This window comes from Phoenix dactylifera, chromosome 7 (genome assembly GCF_051530095.1).
Source record: "Phoenix dactylifera cultivar Ajwa chromosome 7, Ajwa_hap1_PhDact_Kaust_v1.1, whole genome shotgun sequence".
In the NCBI taxonomy this organism is placed as follows: Eukaryota; Viridiplantae; Streptophyta; class Magnoliopsida; order Arecales; family Arecaceae; genus Phoenix; species Phoenix dactylifera.
The window spans coordinates 30,449,309-30,468,202 of NC_143196.1; the positions used below are offsets into that span (position 1 = coordinate 30,449,309).

General features: G+C 39.9%; 1 protein-coding gene across 1 annotated transcript; it reads right to left on the reverse strand.

Moving 5' to 3' along the window:
• Positions 1 to 2,406: 2,406 nt before the first annotated feature.
• On the reverse strand, positions 2,407 to 14,387 carry LOC103705237 (uncharacterized). Its single transcript, XM_008788883.5, has 3 exons — positions 14,139 to 14,387; positions 13,941 to 13,999; positions 2,407 to 2,967 (listed from the first exon to the last, which is right to left on the reverse strand). The coding sequence occupies exons 1-3, from the start codon at positions 14,221 to 14,223 to the stop codon at positions 2,845 to 2,847; spliced, it is 267 nt and encodes an 88-aa protein (XP_008787105.2). The 5' UTR covers positions 14,224 to 14,387; the 3' UTR covers positions 2,407 to 2,844.
• Between the last annotated feature and the right edge of the window lie 4,507 nt (positions 14,388 to 18,894).

Consider the following 18,894-nt stretch of genomic DNA (forward strand, 5'->3'; position numbering starts at 1 on the left):
TGGTTTCTAGTGACAATCTCTAATTCGACATCATGATCACATTTCAACTCCTACGCATCAACAAAAGAAACGAAGAGCTGCACAATGTGCATCTCCACTTCAAAAACATTCGTACAGTTTTTACGAAGACAAAAGGACATCACGAGGTGAAAAGAAGGTCATATGACGGATGAAACAATGGAGATCCTCAAGCATCAAATGGAGGAATCACCTTTAAAGAGAACATAATGATACCTCAATATTGCATGATAATTAATAGTTTAGTATCTTTTAGCCATGAAGACTAGAACAGAATCTAGTTATAGTAACAATGACAACCTTCACATGATGTTTTCTATCCTGTTTAGATACCCTATGTTCCAATATCTCATCCTAAAGGCTTCAAAAGAACCTTCAATCAACCATATCAGAAGAACAGATGATTCTTCTCTTCCTTGAGGCTTCACAAGATAGTGACAGAGGAGGACCCCATGTGCTAAAGGAAAACATATAGGGGCCTTATCCGCAAAGAAACTGGTAGATAGAATTTTGAGAATAGCTAAAAGCTCAAACAAGCTTAACAACTTTGAAGGTAGGGACATGATAGAAATGGCATCAGAGCTTAGGTTTAAAATCACTAGAGATTATGATAGAAATATACCGGAGCAAAAGGTTATGATTATTAGGGATATGGCAAAAGTAGCAGAAATAAAATCAATAATTAGATGTAAGATAAAATTATACAATAGAGTATAATAAAATATAATATATATCAATATATAAATATATGATATAGTATAATATTATTGTAATGAAATATAATATTATTATAATATAGTAATATAATATTGTATATTATAGCATAATAATTTAATATAATATTAAATTATTTAATATAACATATCAATGTATTATGATATAATATAATATAATATTATATTTATAGTATAATATAATAATAAGAATATAAAATATTATAATTATTATCAAAAATTAATTTTTTATAATATAACAAATTTTCTAGCTAGGTGGTAAAATTGGTTAAACAATTATTAAAGAGTACATTTTGTATAATTGTTATATTTTATTATGAGTTTTTTGGTCATAAAAATAGCTTCTTGACCGGGCCTAAAAGTACTTTTTCGCAAAGCTCTAAAATGGAGCTTCTTCCAAAAAGCTATTTTTAGCTATCTGAAAAAGCTAAAACAACTTTTCGAAATTTTTATCAAACACTTCTATTTTATTTAAAAGTGCTTTTTGACCCTCCAAAAGCTCTCCAAATGGAGCTTTAGACTAAGTCATGATTTGGTTATCATGACCAACCCAACCTTGTTCCAACTATTGGGACAACTTTATAATCCTCATTTGCCTAAGCATTCTTATTTGTCACAACATTTTTTTTTATTCTACAACCTTAAATAGCATCCCTCCTTAGTGAAGCTTCCGTGATCTTCTTACTATCTAACCCATATCATCTTGGTTAGTTATTAATTATTTTCTTCTTAACTCTTGTAACTTCCGTAATATGCTCATTTCTTACTCTATCCTCTGTGGATTTGCCTCCCATATATCTCATATTACTATTTTTCTTATATTTATTTTTTTGGTAACCTTTTTATTATCTAATATTTTGAGTCATATAATATTGCATATCTCATTTCTATTTTATAAAATTTTCTTTAATGCACCAAGGTGTACATTAATACGATAATGACAAAAATACAGGTGACTATTTTAATTATACTAAACTTAAAACTGACATTGCCATCAAAAGTAATGATTTGATTTCAAACTTAAATAATTAGAAAATGGAAATCCACATGTTATTGGCTTCCTTTCTCTTTAGTGATGTATGCATAGTAAACTCCCAATACCATGATCAGACCAGCCAGTCATTTGTAATGGTAAGGAACCAACAAACTTTATCTCAAATATTAATTTCAGGTCAACTTTCCAGATTCTTCATTCATGTATGCCTATACGAAGGGCTCTTCAGTGTCGATCACCCAAATCTCTTTAATTCATAGTACCTTCAGACTTCACCTTCTCCTTCGATCCATCACACAAATTGAAGCCCCTCTAATCTGTCAACTACCATCTTGGCCAGTTCTCTCCCTCGCCTTGTTTATAATATTTCTTATTGTTATAACACAGTCAGAGGCTAGGCTAGAATCGTATGCCGATACCACTTGTTCTCGTATTCGGTGAAGACTCGATGAGATCAGACTCAATATCCTAGCAGCCAAAGCACAACCATCCTTGGATCCTCATTCTGCAATGTATGGTCGGAATGTAAGTTGAATTTGGTCAATAGAAATGATTCAAGCATTTATTTTCCTGGGCTGTACTATTCTTGATCTGCTGAACTTTTGCTTGTAATTGCCAGCTGATTGCTTAGGCAATCGGATTTCATGAAGATAGTTTCCCTTTCTTCATTTTTAATAAATTTCGGTGGCATTTCCTGCTTCCTTTTCATTCAAAAAAAAAAGAGGAAAACCATCCGTGTCCATTGGGTGGGTACAAGCCTACAGTGGCTTTAATTCAGAAAAACTAAACTAAAAAGAAATCCGGCGCACTTCTAGTCTTCTCTCTGTTACATTAAAGACTTCCATATATCTAAGTACTTGCACGTACTTCCCATTCTCACCATTGTCTGATAGTCTGGTAGGTTACGAAGCATCAGAACATGGTATTCAAGTGTCATCTTCACCACACATCAGAGTACATTATTACAACAACAACTCTTGCTTCTTGTCATTCATCCCATTAAACTATTTCAGTACTAATAAGTTGTTAGATTGTACGAGACTACTAGTAACAGCACTGACTAATGAAAAATCGAATCATCTTAAAACTAGTTCTGAGTCAGCTCCTTCCAGGTGGCTTCGGAGTGTGGCGATTGTTAGCACCAGATCCCGGATAGTCGTTGCTGATCTGCAAATCCATCCTGCCGCTGATAACTTCAGATATGGCTTCTTCTATGTTTATCTGCATTCATTACCGATGACTTATTGGTGCAATTCGCTTAGCAAAAATTATGTGAGAGCCTAAAAGATGAAAAGAAGAGAGAGAGGAGAGATTATAGCAAATGGATCCCTTGTTTTCAAACCTGCTACCAACCACTGCCTTGAATATATATTCTCAATGAAAAATGTATATATCTTTTAGAAATATGGATTCTTTTCTTTCATTGGATTGCTTCGCTTTTTTTTTCTTGTTAATGTTTTTGTCTGGCAAATAGTTCACGCATTTCATATAATTAATGCTAGATATGAAGAAACAAATTATACTTTCCATGAGAGAAACATAATATTAAAGGCCTTCTCAAAGATGTTCGTCTACTGATTGTTGTTTGGATATCTATACATTATTATGAAGAACTAGCTAGTCTGCTTCATGATTTCACATAAAATATAGAAAAAAAAATCCTAGCAGACTGTGCCAAGGACCAACATATTGGTAGAACTACCTAAACAAGAGTCTCTCCTTGATATTTCCATAATGTTTAGTTGCGGATGCATGTTTGAAAATGTAAGCTCATTTGGTTCATAGAAAAAAATTTCTTTCACTGGATATTTTTCCTGCAAAGCTAATATCTAGATGTATCATTCTAAAAAAAGTAATTTTTATATGTTTGGTTGACTATAGAAAAAGTACATTATATGGTAGCCTACATTGATTGGGCATTTATTTTTTTGAGAAAGCTGTGTAAAAATTTGTTGCTCTTAAGGAAGAAAAAAGTCCTACCACATACTATCTAAAAGCTAAAAAGTACTTTAAAAAAAATCTTAATTCTCATATAAATTTTTTTTATAAAATATAATTTTTTTAAAAATTATTATTATTATTATTATTGAAAACTTTCGTTGACCACACTTTTTTTTTTTTTTTTTTCCCCTACTACCAAAGGAGTCCTATATGATAGAGGTACCAAGATATCTTTTAAGATTCCAAAGTCTGCAGCATAGATCTGGGTGGGGTTTATGGCGTGTAAAGGCCGGCCTGCGCTTCCTGTTGGCTATGTACGGGGGTGGCCGATGAAGGGGCGGGCCTTGGCGTGTTGTTATATCTTGATCTCCTCCTTGTTCTTTCTTTTTTTCTCTCTTTTTATTTCTCCTTTCTTTATTCGTTTTCTTCTCCTTTGTATCATTTCGTTTCCTTAATGAAATGATGGTGACAAGTTAACCATTTTGCTATAAATCCATAAGTCTAGTCCAGGTTTCCAAATAAAATACGGAAACAGAAATCCTTAAATAGATCATTTCATCTGAAGGTTCAACTTGACTTGTAGATTTTTCAATTTTCAAAGTAACCGAGAATCTCTCCTAAATTGCACGAAACTCCTTTTTTTCTGATAAACAAACATACATGAGATTTTTATAATTAGCGTTGTTCAAGTAAAATTTTTTTTAAAAAAAAAAACTGAAGAAACCCAGGAAACTCGAATTTACAACTCGACGCTTTATGATATGCTGTTTTGGAGGAGCATGTCTAATGATGTCCTTTGCCATAAAAACAAAAACTAATGAAATGTAAAGGAAATGATAAAAGAGAAGGGATGTCACGCCCCAGATCCGGACATGATTTTTTTTTTTTTTTTTTTTTTTTTTTTGCACCCCAGATCCGGCTCATGACATGGCCGTGCTATTGTAGGTTGCTGCCCACAATAACACGCAGCCCATGATAACAATTTTATTTCATGAAATAAAACCAAATCCGATCAAATTTATTGACTAATCATAAAGAAGCAAATACCGAGCATCTAAATCAAATACTTGAGTTTGCAATATTACAACTCAAACTTATTAACATAGATACTAAGAGTCCCTGTAACTATGCTTCAACTCCAATTTTCATTCACTCTTTCCTGCTCCTAATCGCCTTAATTATCTGAAATAAATAAAAGAAAACAACAGGAAGGGTATGAGCTTGCTACTCAGTAAGTAACCATGTACTATCTCATTAGATTAAGCATAATTTTTCTCATGCCAATGCATCATTTAAAGAACTTAACAGAAAATAAAGCATTTCATAGATAAATTATTCAAAACAGGTTATAAAGCAAAATATGCTTCAACCATGCAAGTTCATAAACATGATAATGCAAGTCTTATAAAATGCTGCCATTCATCCATACTTTATAAATCTTACTCTCAGACGGATGTGCTGCTATGGTCACTATAATCCCGTGACAGGGTTCGTATTCGTAGTCGACAAGTTTTATAACTTATTCTTATTCGTTACCAACTTTAACCCGTTGGCAGAGGGCCATATTCGTTGGATGCTAGCTCCAGGGTGTCGACTGGCCTCTATTTCTAGAGGTGGTCATAGCTATCTGAGAGTTCATAAATCATATTCTTTTTCTTTCATAAATCATAATCATCATAAATAGGTTTGAAAATGATAAATGGCATTATATAATTTAAAATGCATAATCATGCTTCAAATATCATTTTTCATGCAGTCTAACATAATCATAATTTCATAACTCATACATCATCAAATATTCATGAAGGATACTCTTTAATCAAATTCATGTATCACATGCAATCATATACTTGATCCTAATTTTGAGAAAAATATATCGTAAAGCAATGCATTTTCATAATGATGAATAAATAGTAATTTAAAAACTTTAAGATCAGTGCCAAGGTTACTTACCTTGATTCGCTCACGAATCTCTAGAACCAGATGACAACTTCACTGTACCTATCATCATCATTGAGGACAGATTATCATTTTCTATTTAATTTATTTATTTATTGTTATTTCATTTTATTTAAATACATCTATTACCTTAATTCTCTATTTATTTAATTATATATTTATTATTATTATTTATTATTATTATTATTTTTTTTTTTCTCTCTTTTTTTTTTTCTTTTTTCTTTTTTTTTTTTTTTTTTTCTTCTCTTCTCCCGAAACCTCCCCTCTTCTTCATTCTCGAAGCTTCCCCGCCTCTTCTTCTTCTTCTTCTTCTTCTTCTTCTTCTTCTTCTTCTTTTTTTCTCCTTCCCTCTTTCTTCTCCCGCAAGGGAAGATCGGGCTCGAGAGGGCCAAGCAGCAGCCGGCGACGCCCCCTCGGCCGGCTAGCGGCACCCGCAGTGCCTGCGGCACCCACGGTTGCGGCCGTGGCCGCACCTGCGGTCCGCGGCTGCGGCCGTGGCCGGCGTTCCCCGGCCTCCGGCGCCCGCAGTCGCAGGCCGCGCCTGCGGCCGGCGTTCCCCGGCCTCCGGCGCCCGTAGTCGCAGGCCGCGCCTGCGGCCGACGTTCCTCGGCCTCCGGCGCCGCAGTGAGTCCACGGTGAGTCCCCTCCCCTTTTTCTTTCTTTCTTTCTTTCTTTCTTTCTTCCTCTGTTCACCCAGGAAAGAGACGAGAGTCGCCCCCTTTGTCCCACCAGAAGGGAGAAAGGGAAGGACTTCGACCCGACTGCAGCCCCCTCCGACGACTGGCGGTGGTTGCGGCCGAAGCCAGACGATACCTGCGACCGAGAGCCGGCAAGCTAACAACCACAGATACGCCTTTTTCTCCTCTTCTTCTCTTCTTTTATTTCATTATCATAAGGTAGGAAGGATATAGGGTTAAGGCTTACCTTGCTATGAAGAGAAGCTGCGGCTCCTCTCTCCGGCGGCACTGGTGCGAGCTCCAAACCCTAGCAGCGGAGGAGGGAAAAGGGGTTAGAGGCTCTCAGATGCGGTTCAATGGGGGATTTTAGAGAGAAAATTTTCAAATTACCGCCGCGATTTCAGCGGCGGTTGTGCGGGTTCATCGGCCATTCAAATGGCCGCCGCGGATCTCGCCCCTGTTACGCTCGAGAAGATGCAGCCGAGGATTCCGGCCTCTCCTTCGGCTTGGGCCTCACATTCTCCCCCCCTTAAATAAAATTTCGTCCTCGAAATTCACATACCTGAGACTTCGAAGACTTGCGGATGCCTCGCATGCATTTCATCCTCAAGCTCCCAAGTTGCCTCTCTTTCTGAATGGTTGCTCCATTGTACTTTCACATATGGGATGGTACGCCGCCTCAAAACTTGCTCCTTGCGATCGATAATACGTAAAGGAAATTCTTCATAAGTCAAATCTTCATCAACTTGCAATGGCTCATACTGTACCACATGACTGGGATCCGAGACATACTTCCTTAGTAAGGAAACATGAAAAACATTGTGTACTTTAGATAGCCCGGGTGGCAAGGCTAATCTGTAAGCAACCTCTCCAACTCTGTCCAGAATCTCAAAAGGCCCGATGTAGCGTGGACTTAGTTTACTATGCCTTCCAAATCTCATGATACCTTTCGAGGGTGAAATCTTCAAGAAAACAAAATCACCTGCTTGAAATTCTACTTCTCTCCTCTTTTTATCTGCCCAACTCTTTTGTCTATCCTGAGCTGCCTTGAGTCTTTCCTTGATCAACAAGATTTTCTCCCTGGCATTCTGCACTAATTCTGGACCCAATAACTTCTTTTCTCCAACATCATCCCAATGCAGAGGAGACCTGCACTTCCTCCCGTAAAGAGCTTCATATGGTGCCATCTTGATGCTAGAATGGTAACTATTATTATAAGCAAACTCCACCAAGGCTATATGATTATCCCAGCAACCTCCAAGATCAACTGTACATGTTCTCAACATATCCTCTAAGGTCTGGATCGTCCTTTCTGACTGACCATCGGTCTGAGGGTGGTAAGCAGTGCTGAGCCTTAATTCAGTACCCATAGCATCTTGAAAACTTCTCCAGAATCTAGATACAAATCGTGGGTCTCGATCAGATACAATGCTCACCGGTACTCCGTGTAGGCGCACGATCTCCTCAATGTACCTCTGCGCCAGCCTATCAAGTGAAGTGCCAACTCTAAAGGGTAAAAAGTGAGCTGACTTTGTGAGGCGATCAACAATCACCCACACTGCATCATTTTTCTTAACGGTCTTGGGAAGCCCAATAACGAAGTCCATGGTGATGTGTTCCCATTTCCATTCTGGTATCTCCAATGGCTCCAACAATCCGGCAGGTCTTTGGTGTTCAGCTTTCACTTGTTGACATACCAAGCACCGAGATACAAACTCGGCTATCTCTCTTTTCATACCGTTCCACCAAAAATGTTCCCTTAAATCTCTATACATCTTAGTGCTACCAGGATGAATAGAGAAAATGGATTGGTGAGCTTCCTCCAAAATCTCTTTCTTCAATTCAGCATCTTTAGGTACACACAGTCTACTCCCAAATCGTAGAGTACCATCTGGGTGAATCCTGAGTTCGGGTCGCAACCCTCTTCCTGCATCTTTCTTGAGCTGACACATCTGTGCATCTGTTTGTTGAGCAACCTTTATTTTCTCTATCAAGGTGGGTTGTACCATCAAACTAGCCAGCATGTTCTCAGCATCCTTGGTAGTCACCTCAATCTGCATCATATGGAGATCTTTCAAAATTTGTTTTTGAGTAGTGAGCAAAGCTGTTGTGCCCACTGCTGACTTCCTACTGAGGGCATCTGCCACCACATTAGCCTTACCCGGATGATACTGAATATTTAGATCATAATCTTTCAGTAGTTCGAGCCATCTCCTCTGCCTCATGTTTAACTCTTTCTGGGTAAATATATACTTCAAGCTTTTGTGATCAGTAAATACCTCACATGGCTCCCCATACAGATAGTGTCGCCAAATTTTTAAAGCGAAGACTACCGCTGCCAATTCCAAATCATGCGTCGGATAGTTCTGCTCATAGGGTTTCAACTGTCTAGAGGCATAAGCCACTACTTTATCATTTTGCATCAGTACACAACCCAACCCTTTCTTGGAGGCATCACTATAAATGGTGAAACCCCCAATATTAGACGGCAGAGTGAGAACAGGAGCAGACACTAACCTTTGCTTTAACTCCTGAAAGCTTCGTTCACAATCCTCGCCCCATTCAAACTTTGCTCGTTTCTGAGTTAAACGAGTCAGAGGAGTAGCTATCCGGGAAAATCCTTCCACAAATCTTCTATAGTACCCAGCCAAGCCCAAGAAGCTTCTAATCTCAGTCACATTTGTAGGATGAGGCCAGTCCACCACTGCTTCTATTTTCTTTGGGTCCACTGATACCCCTTCTTTGGAAATCACATGCCCAAGGAATGCGATGTTGTCCAGCCAAAACTCGCATTTGCTCAATTTGGCATAGAGCTTCTTCTCCCGAAGAGTTTGCAATACCCTTCTCAAGTGATCTTCATGTTCTTCCTTACTCTTAGAATAGACCAAGATGTCATCTATGAAAACAATAACAAATTGGTCCAAATATTGTTTGAAGGCCCTGTTCATTAAGTCCATAAAGGCAGCAGGTGCATTGGTTAGTCCAAAAGACATAACCAAAAATTCGTAATGGCCATATCGGGTTCGAAATGCAGTCTTAGGCACATCCTCAGCTCTTATTTTTAATTGATGATAACCGGATCGCAAATCTATCTTGGAGAAGACTTGGGCACCTTGCAGCTGATCAAATAAGTCATCAATGCGGGGCAAAGGGTACTTGTTCTTCACTGTCACCTTGTTCAGCTCTCGGTAATCAATACACAGCCGCATACTTCCATCCTTCTTCTTTACAAATAGTACAGGAGCCCCCCATGGAGAAACACTCGGACGGATAAATTTCTTCTCTAGAAGCTCCTGTAGCTGAACTTTCAATTCTCTCAGCTCCGCAGGGGCCATCCGGTAAGGAGCCTTAGAGATTGGTCCAACACCCGGTATGAGATTAATTTCGAAATCAATTTCTCGATCAGGAGGTAGCCCAGGTAGCTCCTCCGGAAAAACATCTGGATATTCCCTCACAACAGGAATATCATCCAGTCCTGATTCTTTTTGAGTGTCCACAACATAGGCTAGATAGGCCTGACACCCCTTTCCTAGTGCCTTCCTTGCACTCATAGCAGAAATAATACGCAAGGAGGGCTTCATGGTGGGTGCATCACCTTGGTAGAAGAATTTCAGTTCATCAGGTATCTGGAACACTACCTTCTTGCCATAGCAGTCAATATGAGCATGATATTCAGACAGCCAGTTCATCCCAAGAATCACATCAAAGTCATGTATATCTAATTGTATCAAGTCTGCCATCAGTTCTCTATCTCCTATCTGAATTATGCAGTTCTTAAAAACAAAATCAACTACTACTGTTTTCTTAAGAGGAGTGGCAACATGTAGTGGCTCATCTAGCTTATCAGGTGTGCGATTCAAGGAGGCAGAAAACTTGGAGGATATAAAGGAATGAGTAGAGCCAGAATCAAATAATACATAAGCATCTATAGTATTAATGGGAATCATACCTGCCACCACTTCGTCACTGGCACTAGCGTCCTGCTGTGTTAGTGCAAAAACCCGTGCACCACCCTTCTGTCTTTGATCCGTAGGTCTGGCAGGCCCAGAGTCATTCTCCTTTTTATTCGGACAGTCACGTGCTATGTGCCCCGGCTGCCCACAAATGAAACAGGCTCCTGCTTTCTTTAGACAAGGTCCAGCATGGAATTTATCACAGTAGTAACAAGCTTCAAATCTCTTCTTGTTTGGAGGACCTTCAGAGTCCCTTGGCTGTTTGATTTGATTCCCTAATATTCTAGGCTTCTTCTGGCTACCCCTTTCTCTTTCTGATCTAATCAGTTCAGCTTCAACCTTCAGAGCCCTGTCGAGTACATCCCTGTAACTATTAAACATTAGAACTGACAACCGGGATCGAATTCCGTATCTCAAGCCTTGCTCAAATCTGTTGGCCTTGCTTTGATCATCTTCCATAAGTCGAGGACAGAACCGGCCTAATTCATTAAACTTATTGGCATACTCCAGCACCGTCATATTCTCTGACTGCATTAAAGATAGGAACTCATTCTCCTTTGTCAGCCTTACTGACTTAGGAAAATACTGATCATAGAATATATCCTTGAATTCATCCCAAGTCAGTTGTTCATCATCACCCTCGAATGTAGCTTTCATGGCCGTCCACCAAAACTTGGCATTTCCTTTGAGCATGGGTATCGCCAGTCTGATCTTGACGTCTTCGGGAAATTGTAGTGCATCAAACATTTCTTCTATTTCCCGAATCCAAGTCTCAGCAGCTAGATAATCAGCTCCACCCTCGAACATAGGAGGATTCAGCCTACGGAACCTCTCATAACAAGAGTCCATACGTTGTGCAGGTCGGACCATGGCCTGCATCTGTTGTTGTATCAGTTGTTGCATCTGCTGTTGCTGTTGAAGGAGCTGAGTCATCACTTGATATACCCCAGCAAAATCTGGTTGGGTAGTGGTCGCAGTGGGAGCTGGCTCAGCTGGTTGGCTGGTAGTTCCTTGAGAGGTTGCTCTTGTCCCTCTCCTTCTAGCTGCAATATTCCTCAAGGCTTGTTCCTCTCTGTTCCTCATTTTTACCTATCAGAAGGCCAACGTTTATCAGTTTCCATTGTTGAGCAACGGTAGGATTATGAAAATCTATCTACTTTTGTTTAACTGGTTAGACCCAAGTGAATGAGACCTAACCATCTATTTCTAGACTTTGAGTGTGCCTATTACCAAGCTCTAACTTTTATTCATGATCAAACCTATTGCTCTGATACCACTAAATGTCACGCCCCAGATCCGGACATGATTTTTTTTTTTTTTTTTTTTTTTTTTTTGCACCCCAGATCCGGCTCATGACATGGCCGTGCTATTGTAGGTTGCTGCCCACAATAACACGCAGCCCATGATAACAATTTTATTTCATGAAATAAAACCAAATCCGATCAAATTTATTGACTAATCATAAAGAAGCAAATACCGAGCATCTAAATCAAATACTTGAGTTTGCAATATTACAACTCAAACTTATTAACATAGATACTAAGAGTCCCTGTAACTATGCTTCAACTCCAATTTTCATTCACTCTTTCCTGCTCCTAATCGCCTTAATTATCTGAAATAAATAAAAGAAAACAACAGGAAGGGTATGAGCTTGCTACTCAGTAAGTAACCATGTACTATCTCATTAGATTAAGCATAATTTTTCTCATGCCAATGCATCATTTAAAGAACTTAACAGAAAATAAAGCATTTCATAGATAAATTATTCAAAACAGGTTATAAAGCAAAATATGCTTCAACCATGCAAGTTCATAAACATGATAATGCAAGTCTTATAAAATGCTGCCATTCATCCATACTTTATAAATCTTACTCTCAGACGGATGTGCTGCTATGGTCACTATAATCCCGTGACAGGGTTCGTATTCGTAGTCGACAAGTTTTATAACTTATTCTTATTCGTTACCAACTTTAACCCGTTGGCAGAGGGCCATATTCGTTGGATGCTAGCTCCAGGGTGTCGACTGGCCTCTATTTCTAGAGGTGGTCATAGCTATCTGAGAGTTCATAAATCATATTCTTTTTCTTTCATAAATCATAATCATCATAAATAGGTTTGAAAATGATAAATGGCATTATATAATTTAAAATGCATAATCATGCTTCAAATATCATTTTTCATGCAGTCTAACATAATCATAATTTCATAACTCATACATCATCAAATATTCATGAAGGATACTCTTTAATCAAATTCATGTATCACATGCAATCATATACTTGATCCTAATTTTGAGAAAAATATATCGTAAAGCAATGCATTTTCATAATGATGAATAAATAGTAATTTAAAAACTTTAAGATCAGTGCCAAGGTTACTTACCTTGATTCGCTCACGAATCTCTAGAACCAGATGACAACTTCACTGTACCTATCATCATCATTGAGGACAGATTATCATTTTCTATTTAATTTATTTATTTATTGTTATTTCATTTTATTTAAATACATCTATTACCTTAATTCTCTATTTATTTAATTATATATTTATTATTATTATTTATTATTATTATTATTTTTTTTTCTCTCTTTTTTTTTTTCTTTTTTCTTTTTTTTTTTTTTTTTTTTCTTCTCTTCTCCCGAAACCTCCCCTCTTCTTCATTCTCGAAGCTTCCCCGCCTCTTCTTCTTCTTCTTCTTCTTCTTCTTCTTCTTCTTCTTCTTTTTTTCTCCTTCCCTCTTTCTTCTCCCGCAAGGGAAGATCGGGCTCGAGAGGGCCAAGCAGCAGCCGGCGACGCCCCCTCGGCCGGCTAGCGGCACCCGCAGTGCCTGCGGCACCCACGGTTGCGGCCGTGGCCGCACCTGCGGTCCGCGGCTGCGGCCGTGGCCGGCGTTCCCCGGCCTCCGGCGCCCGCAGTCGCAGGCCGCGCCTGCGGCCGGCGTTCCCCGGCCTCCGGCGCCCGTAGTCGCAGGCCGCGCCTGCGGCCGACGTTCCTCGGCCTCCGGCGCCGCAGTGAGTCCACGGTGAGTCCCCTCCCCTTTTTCTTTCTTTCTTTCTTTCTTTCTTTCTTCCTCTGTTCACCCAGGAAAGAGACGAGAGTCGCCCCCTTTGTCCCACCAGAAGGGAGAAAGGGAAGGACTTCGACCCGACTGCAGCCCCCTCCGACGACTGGCGGTGGTTGCGGCCGAAGCCAGACGATACCTGCGACCGAGAGCCGGCAAGCTAACAACCACAGATACGCCTTTTTCTCCTCTTCTTCTCTTCTTTTATTTCATTATCATAAGGTAGGAAGGATATAGGGTTAAGGCTTACCTTGCTATGAAGAGAAGCTGCGGCTCCTCTCTCCGGCGGCACTGGTGCGAGCTCCAAACCCTAGCAGCGGAGGAGGGAAAAGGGGTTAGAGGCTCTCAGATGCGGTTCAATGGGGGATTTTAGAGAGAAAATTTTCAAATTACCGCCGCGATTTCAGCGGCGGTTGTGCGGGTTCATCGGCCATTCAAATGGCCGCCGCGGATCTCGCCCCTGTTACGCTCGAGAAGATGCAGCCGAGGATTCCGGCCTCTCCTTCGGCTTGGGCCTCACAAGGGATACTTGAGATGAAGATGTCAAAAACATTGAATGAACCTAAACTTTAGTTGCCGCTTTTGGATGAAATTATTGGTACCTTTGAAGTATCACCAAGTGATGGAAGATCTCCAGTCTCCTGCAGCAGCTTTTGAACCCCTGCATCAAACACAAACAATCAAGTAGTTCAGGAGAATCCTCTCAAAAGTAGTTCATAGAAAAAAGCTAAGAAGTTAAAAAAAGGGGGGGTGTTGGGGGGGATCGCTGCGACATTGAGTGGGGGCTAGTAGATGATTACTTGTGGAAGGAACAGCATGGGAGGGGGTGATGTGGTGACAAAAGACCAATAGAATTACAAGTAGATGAAGGAAGGCCCTTGCCATTTCTCAAGCTCTCACTGCGAAGCAGGTGTTGATATCACATGTATTGCTCCTTGATCGAATCTCCTTTTATACAATTCCTTATCATGGACAGCTCTCGTGTGGGGCACATTCCTCCACACTTGAACCAAAAGTCAGAAAGATTAGGAAACACCCGGTCTGAATGCAAATGGGCATCTACCTAACTCCCACTCTCTCTCTCTCTCTCTTTATTGTCACATTGCTGTTCCCAAGAACAAAATATCATATGATTTCCATCTCAAAAAAGTGCATCACATGATTCTTACTCTGCCCTCGTATAGGGAACGACAATGATGCCCTTGTGGTGTACCAAGAAAAGTAATTGCTGCACAAGGAGTGTTTGGTCAATACAGAGCAACTTCAAGAAAGTTTGTAAGGATTCATACGGATGTGTGTTTGATCTCATATTGGTTATTCGTCAAAAAAAATCTTACTTATAAAAGACTAAGAAGCTCCAAAAAAATACTTTTCGATCCTTAATTATTACAAATGGTATCATAGCAAATCCGATCCATAATATATATAGACTCGGAAATACTGCAGTACAGGCTCATAAAGGTTAACTACGAGTCGATGATCGTGATACTTGTGATTAGATTTGAATGGATTTGAATTCAAAGCAATTTCAAGGAAGTCTGTAAGAATTCGTGCAGGTGTGTGTTTAGTCCAATATTGGTTATTTGCTGAGAAGATATTAGATATATGCAGGACTATCTATTTTTTAGGTGAAAAAGGCTACAAATGACATATTTAGTTGGGGGTGGGTGAGTAGCTTATCATAATGGATATTTAGTTGGGGGTGGGTGAGTAGGTTATCACGGGGGTGGGACAGCGGCCAATGAAGCTTAGATTATTCTTGACTGGAAGTGGGGGAGATGCAAGTCCACATGGAGGGGAAAAGGAGTAACCCACTCTAGGAGTGGGCTATGACATTAGATAGATCGTGATATCCAACAATCTGAGAGCTCAAGAGTGCAACCAATTAGTTCAAGTCCAAAGTTTTTGTGAGGTCTTGGGAAAAGGTTCAGGCATAAAATAAGTAAAGGCTCGTACTCTACACTCAAGTCATAAAATAATAAGTGGTGCCTTTAGCATTTCGAGCAACCACTAGTTATGACTTCCTCATTGCGCTTACTGCGCATGATAGGAGAGGCAGTTATAGCACCTCGTTTAAGTCAAAAGTCCAGTGATTTGTGCCTCTGATGTGAAATATAGCCACAGTTTGACAAATAGACTTCAAGCATGGGCGGTTCTACTTTTCTTCCTTAAACTAAACGGTTAAAGGCCGCACTATATTTCTCCTCCCAAAAGCTCCAAGAGCCACTGGATACCAACGGGCGGCAAAAAAGAAAGCAAACAAGGTATTACTCATCTCATAGCTGATCCCCATAAGGCTGCCTTAGGTCTCGGGAAAAGAAAATAGGAATAGCCATAGCTATTGAAATAGATATTTCTCAATTCATTTTATTTTTATTCAATTACAATCTCTAGAATAATTTTAGGTTAAAAAAGCTTTGTTTTTTGCTTCAAGGAAAAAAAGAGTGAAGGTTTTGCACCAGGTATAGATAGTTAGAGTTTTTTTTTTTTTTTGAGAAGTTATGGTTGGCATGAAAGGATTTCACTAAAATAACTAGTTTTTAATTATGTCTGCTTTTTAAAAAAATATTTAGAAGGCAAAAGACATTCTTTATCCTATGTCCATTATATCCATGAAGCAAATATAATTGTCAGGCCCTGAATCCAGCACCCGAATCTGAAACGTGACACGACCATACACTCCCTAGGGCAGAGCTCTAGAAAATATGTTAGGCTAGAAAAATTTATCTCAACCTCAATATCCGTGAATAATAATGATCTCAATTCCTCAATTCAATATCCGTGAAAATTTATCTCGGCCTCCGTCGCACCCCCGCGAGCTCCGTCCCAACCACCCCCCCTCCCTGCGGAGGGCCTCTCTTCCTTCCTCCCTCCCCCACTCGCTCTCTTTAGGCCTTCGTCTCCTCTGGCTCCAGCTGGGTCCGTTTCGATACAGGCCCGGTTTTAATTCCGGTTTCGAATAAGCCGAACTAGACTGATAGACCACCAGTACACCTACCGGTACCGGTTCAGTATACCTTGGTCCAAACCATTTCTTATCTATTTGATTTACTTGTCACTCTTATCAAATCAATTATAACGTATCCAATGAATTTCTTTCAAATTCAAAGTATCTTTATTCATATAATCATGTTCTCAACGTCTGATACATGTAATAACTACATAAATATATTTGTATTGAAAATCATATAAAAGCATACCATCATATGCCAAACTGATACAAATCTCACGATACAAATCCTACGATGCAAACCAATAAATATTTATATATATATATATATATATATTGTGATTCAAGTACAAAGATTTTTACCTCTTTGCTGACAATCCAGACAGGCTAATCGCCTGCCCACACCGCGATCTATGGACTGGGGTGCATAGAATCCTACTCAATGTTTTGCCCAGAAGATTATTCTCTTATAGAACTAGATCAACATCAAAAATCATCCGAGGTGTCCAACAACCCAGAATTCTTTACTGATCTACTAAAGGGTCCACCATCATTTAGTAATCTAGGACTACCCTCTGAGTCCCTTTAACCAAAATTTTTTCAGATCAAGCTAGAGAGAGAAAACATCAAGATAGAGAGAACAAAGTCAACCCAAAAACTCAAGACCCCTCATATGGTTGCATAACATTGACCTAGATCCATTCCTACTGTTGCATAATGCCGACTCGAGACCAATACCGGCTCAAAGCTCCAAGTCACACAATATTGGTCGAGACCTCTCTAAGGGTCGACCTGACTTGACAAAATACCTAAACTCGCTACTTGTCCATTAAAACATGTAGAGAGAGAATGAGTAGAGAAAGAAAGAATGATAAATAGAGAGAATAAGAGAAAAAACTAGAGAGAGGAGAGAGAAAATAAGGGAAGAAGAAGAAAACTGTGAGGCCCTCTCTCCTTCCCTCCATCTCCTTCCTGAAATAAAGGAAGGCCCTCGACGACCCCCAGCGGCCAAAACCCATGGCGGTGTCGGCGGCATGCCACGCCTAGCGATGACCGACAAAACGGAAGAAAAGAAGTACCAAAATAGGAGAGACTTTGTCCGCGATCAACTCAACGATTCGTCGGTGGATTCAAGGGAGAGACGATGGCTACAGTGGTGCCTGGGGTCAAGGGACCCATGGCCGGCCAATGGGCAGCCGGCGGCGACCGGTGGCTAGCAGCACCAATATCATCAAAAATAAAATAGGAGTTCCGACCCCTTAGACTGTGGAACAAAGGATCTCGATGGCCAAAATCTCGACCATGGCCATAAGCCACTGCGGGGCACCGAAGAAAGCTCCCCGATGACAAGCTCCAACGGCGGAACCAGCCACAAACAAGAAGAAACAGATTCATTTTTGAAAATAGGAAAAACTGGGGTATACCCTTCTCGACCAAATTCCGGCAATCACCCGCCAAAATCGAAGCTCCAAATATTCGAAAAGAAAGAAGAAAGGAGTAGCTCGATGGTGGCAGGGTCCTTACTAGTTTTTTGCGGCAACGGCGCGATGGCGACTGGTATTCAGAGAAGAAAACGAGAAAATATCCGATGAAGAGCTTCGGTCATGGCTGGAACTTCGGTTGGGCATGAAAAAGGGATCGGGAGGCCTCTATATAGGCCTCGGCCATGACCAGAATCTGACTTGGAGTTGGATTCCCTTCGGCAAAATGGAAGAAAGAAGACTTCCATCAATAATCCTCTTCTTTCTAGGCATGTGCCAATTTTTTTTTTTTTTTTTGTGTGTGTGTGTGTGTGTTGGGCCAATTCAATTGAACCGGTCAAATGGACCAGGCCCAATTCGCTTAAAGAGTTGGGTTTTACAATAATGACTAGTTAAGAAATGACTTATGCTAAAAGAATATATTGATTATGTTCTTTAATTCCTTATGCCATTTTTTTTTTTTTTTGTTACATTCCTTATGCCACTTCACAAGCTAAGAAATGACCCCAAATCCATGATTTCAAGTTATTTTCTATGAAAGTATTTTATAGGAGACAACCGTAGCCACCATGAACTAGGAAGATATCACAAAAACGAACCATTAACTAGTTACGGTCCTGAATCATTGCACCGGGACTTGAACCTGAATCATTGCACTTGTGCGTCCAAACTTTTTACCAATTCACCTAGCAATGGCCCTGCCAGAAAGATATCATGCTCTTTGCAATTTATGTAGGGCAAAGTCATGGACAGAAATCAAAGTTGAAGAACTGACAGGAAGGAAGGGCTAATCGCAACCTGACAGCTACGCGGGCTGATTAGTTAAGTGACAATACTTACAAGAGAAGTAGATACTTGTATAAAAAGAGGCAAAAAATGGAGTAGCCGGGATCATTCTTCAGAGTCTCCTAACTTGACCTAACCTAACACAACCTCTTGGTGACCGTAACTCAAAGGGGTTTTTTTTTTCTTCCAAACTAAACCAATCAAAACAGAACTAATCATTAGCATAAGTTCACATAGCCTGGTTGGGCTTATACATTTATAACAATTTGCCAATGTATTAACTGCTACATAAATCAATCTATATACCCATATATAAAGTCGGCACCGGTATATATCCTG

Bases quoted from the DNA above. Each gene is read 5' to 3' on its own strand.
- LOC103705237 (XM_008788883.5), bottom strand. From the start codon at position 14,223: ATGGCAAGGGCCTTCCTTCATCTACTTGTAATTCTATTGGTCTTTTGT. The intron at 14,000-14,138 runs GTAATCATCTAC...TGTTTGATGCAG, and splicing joins CCATGCTGTTCCTTCCACAA to GGGTTCAAAAGCTGCTGCAG. The intron at 2,968-13,940 runs GTACCAATAATT...TAATGAATGCAG, and splicing joins CACTTGGTGATACTTCAAAG to ATAAACATAGAAGAAGCCAT.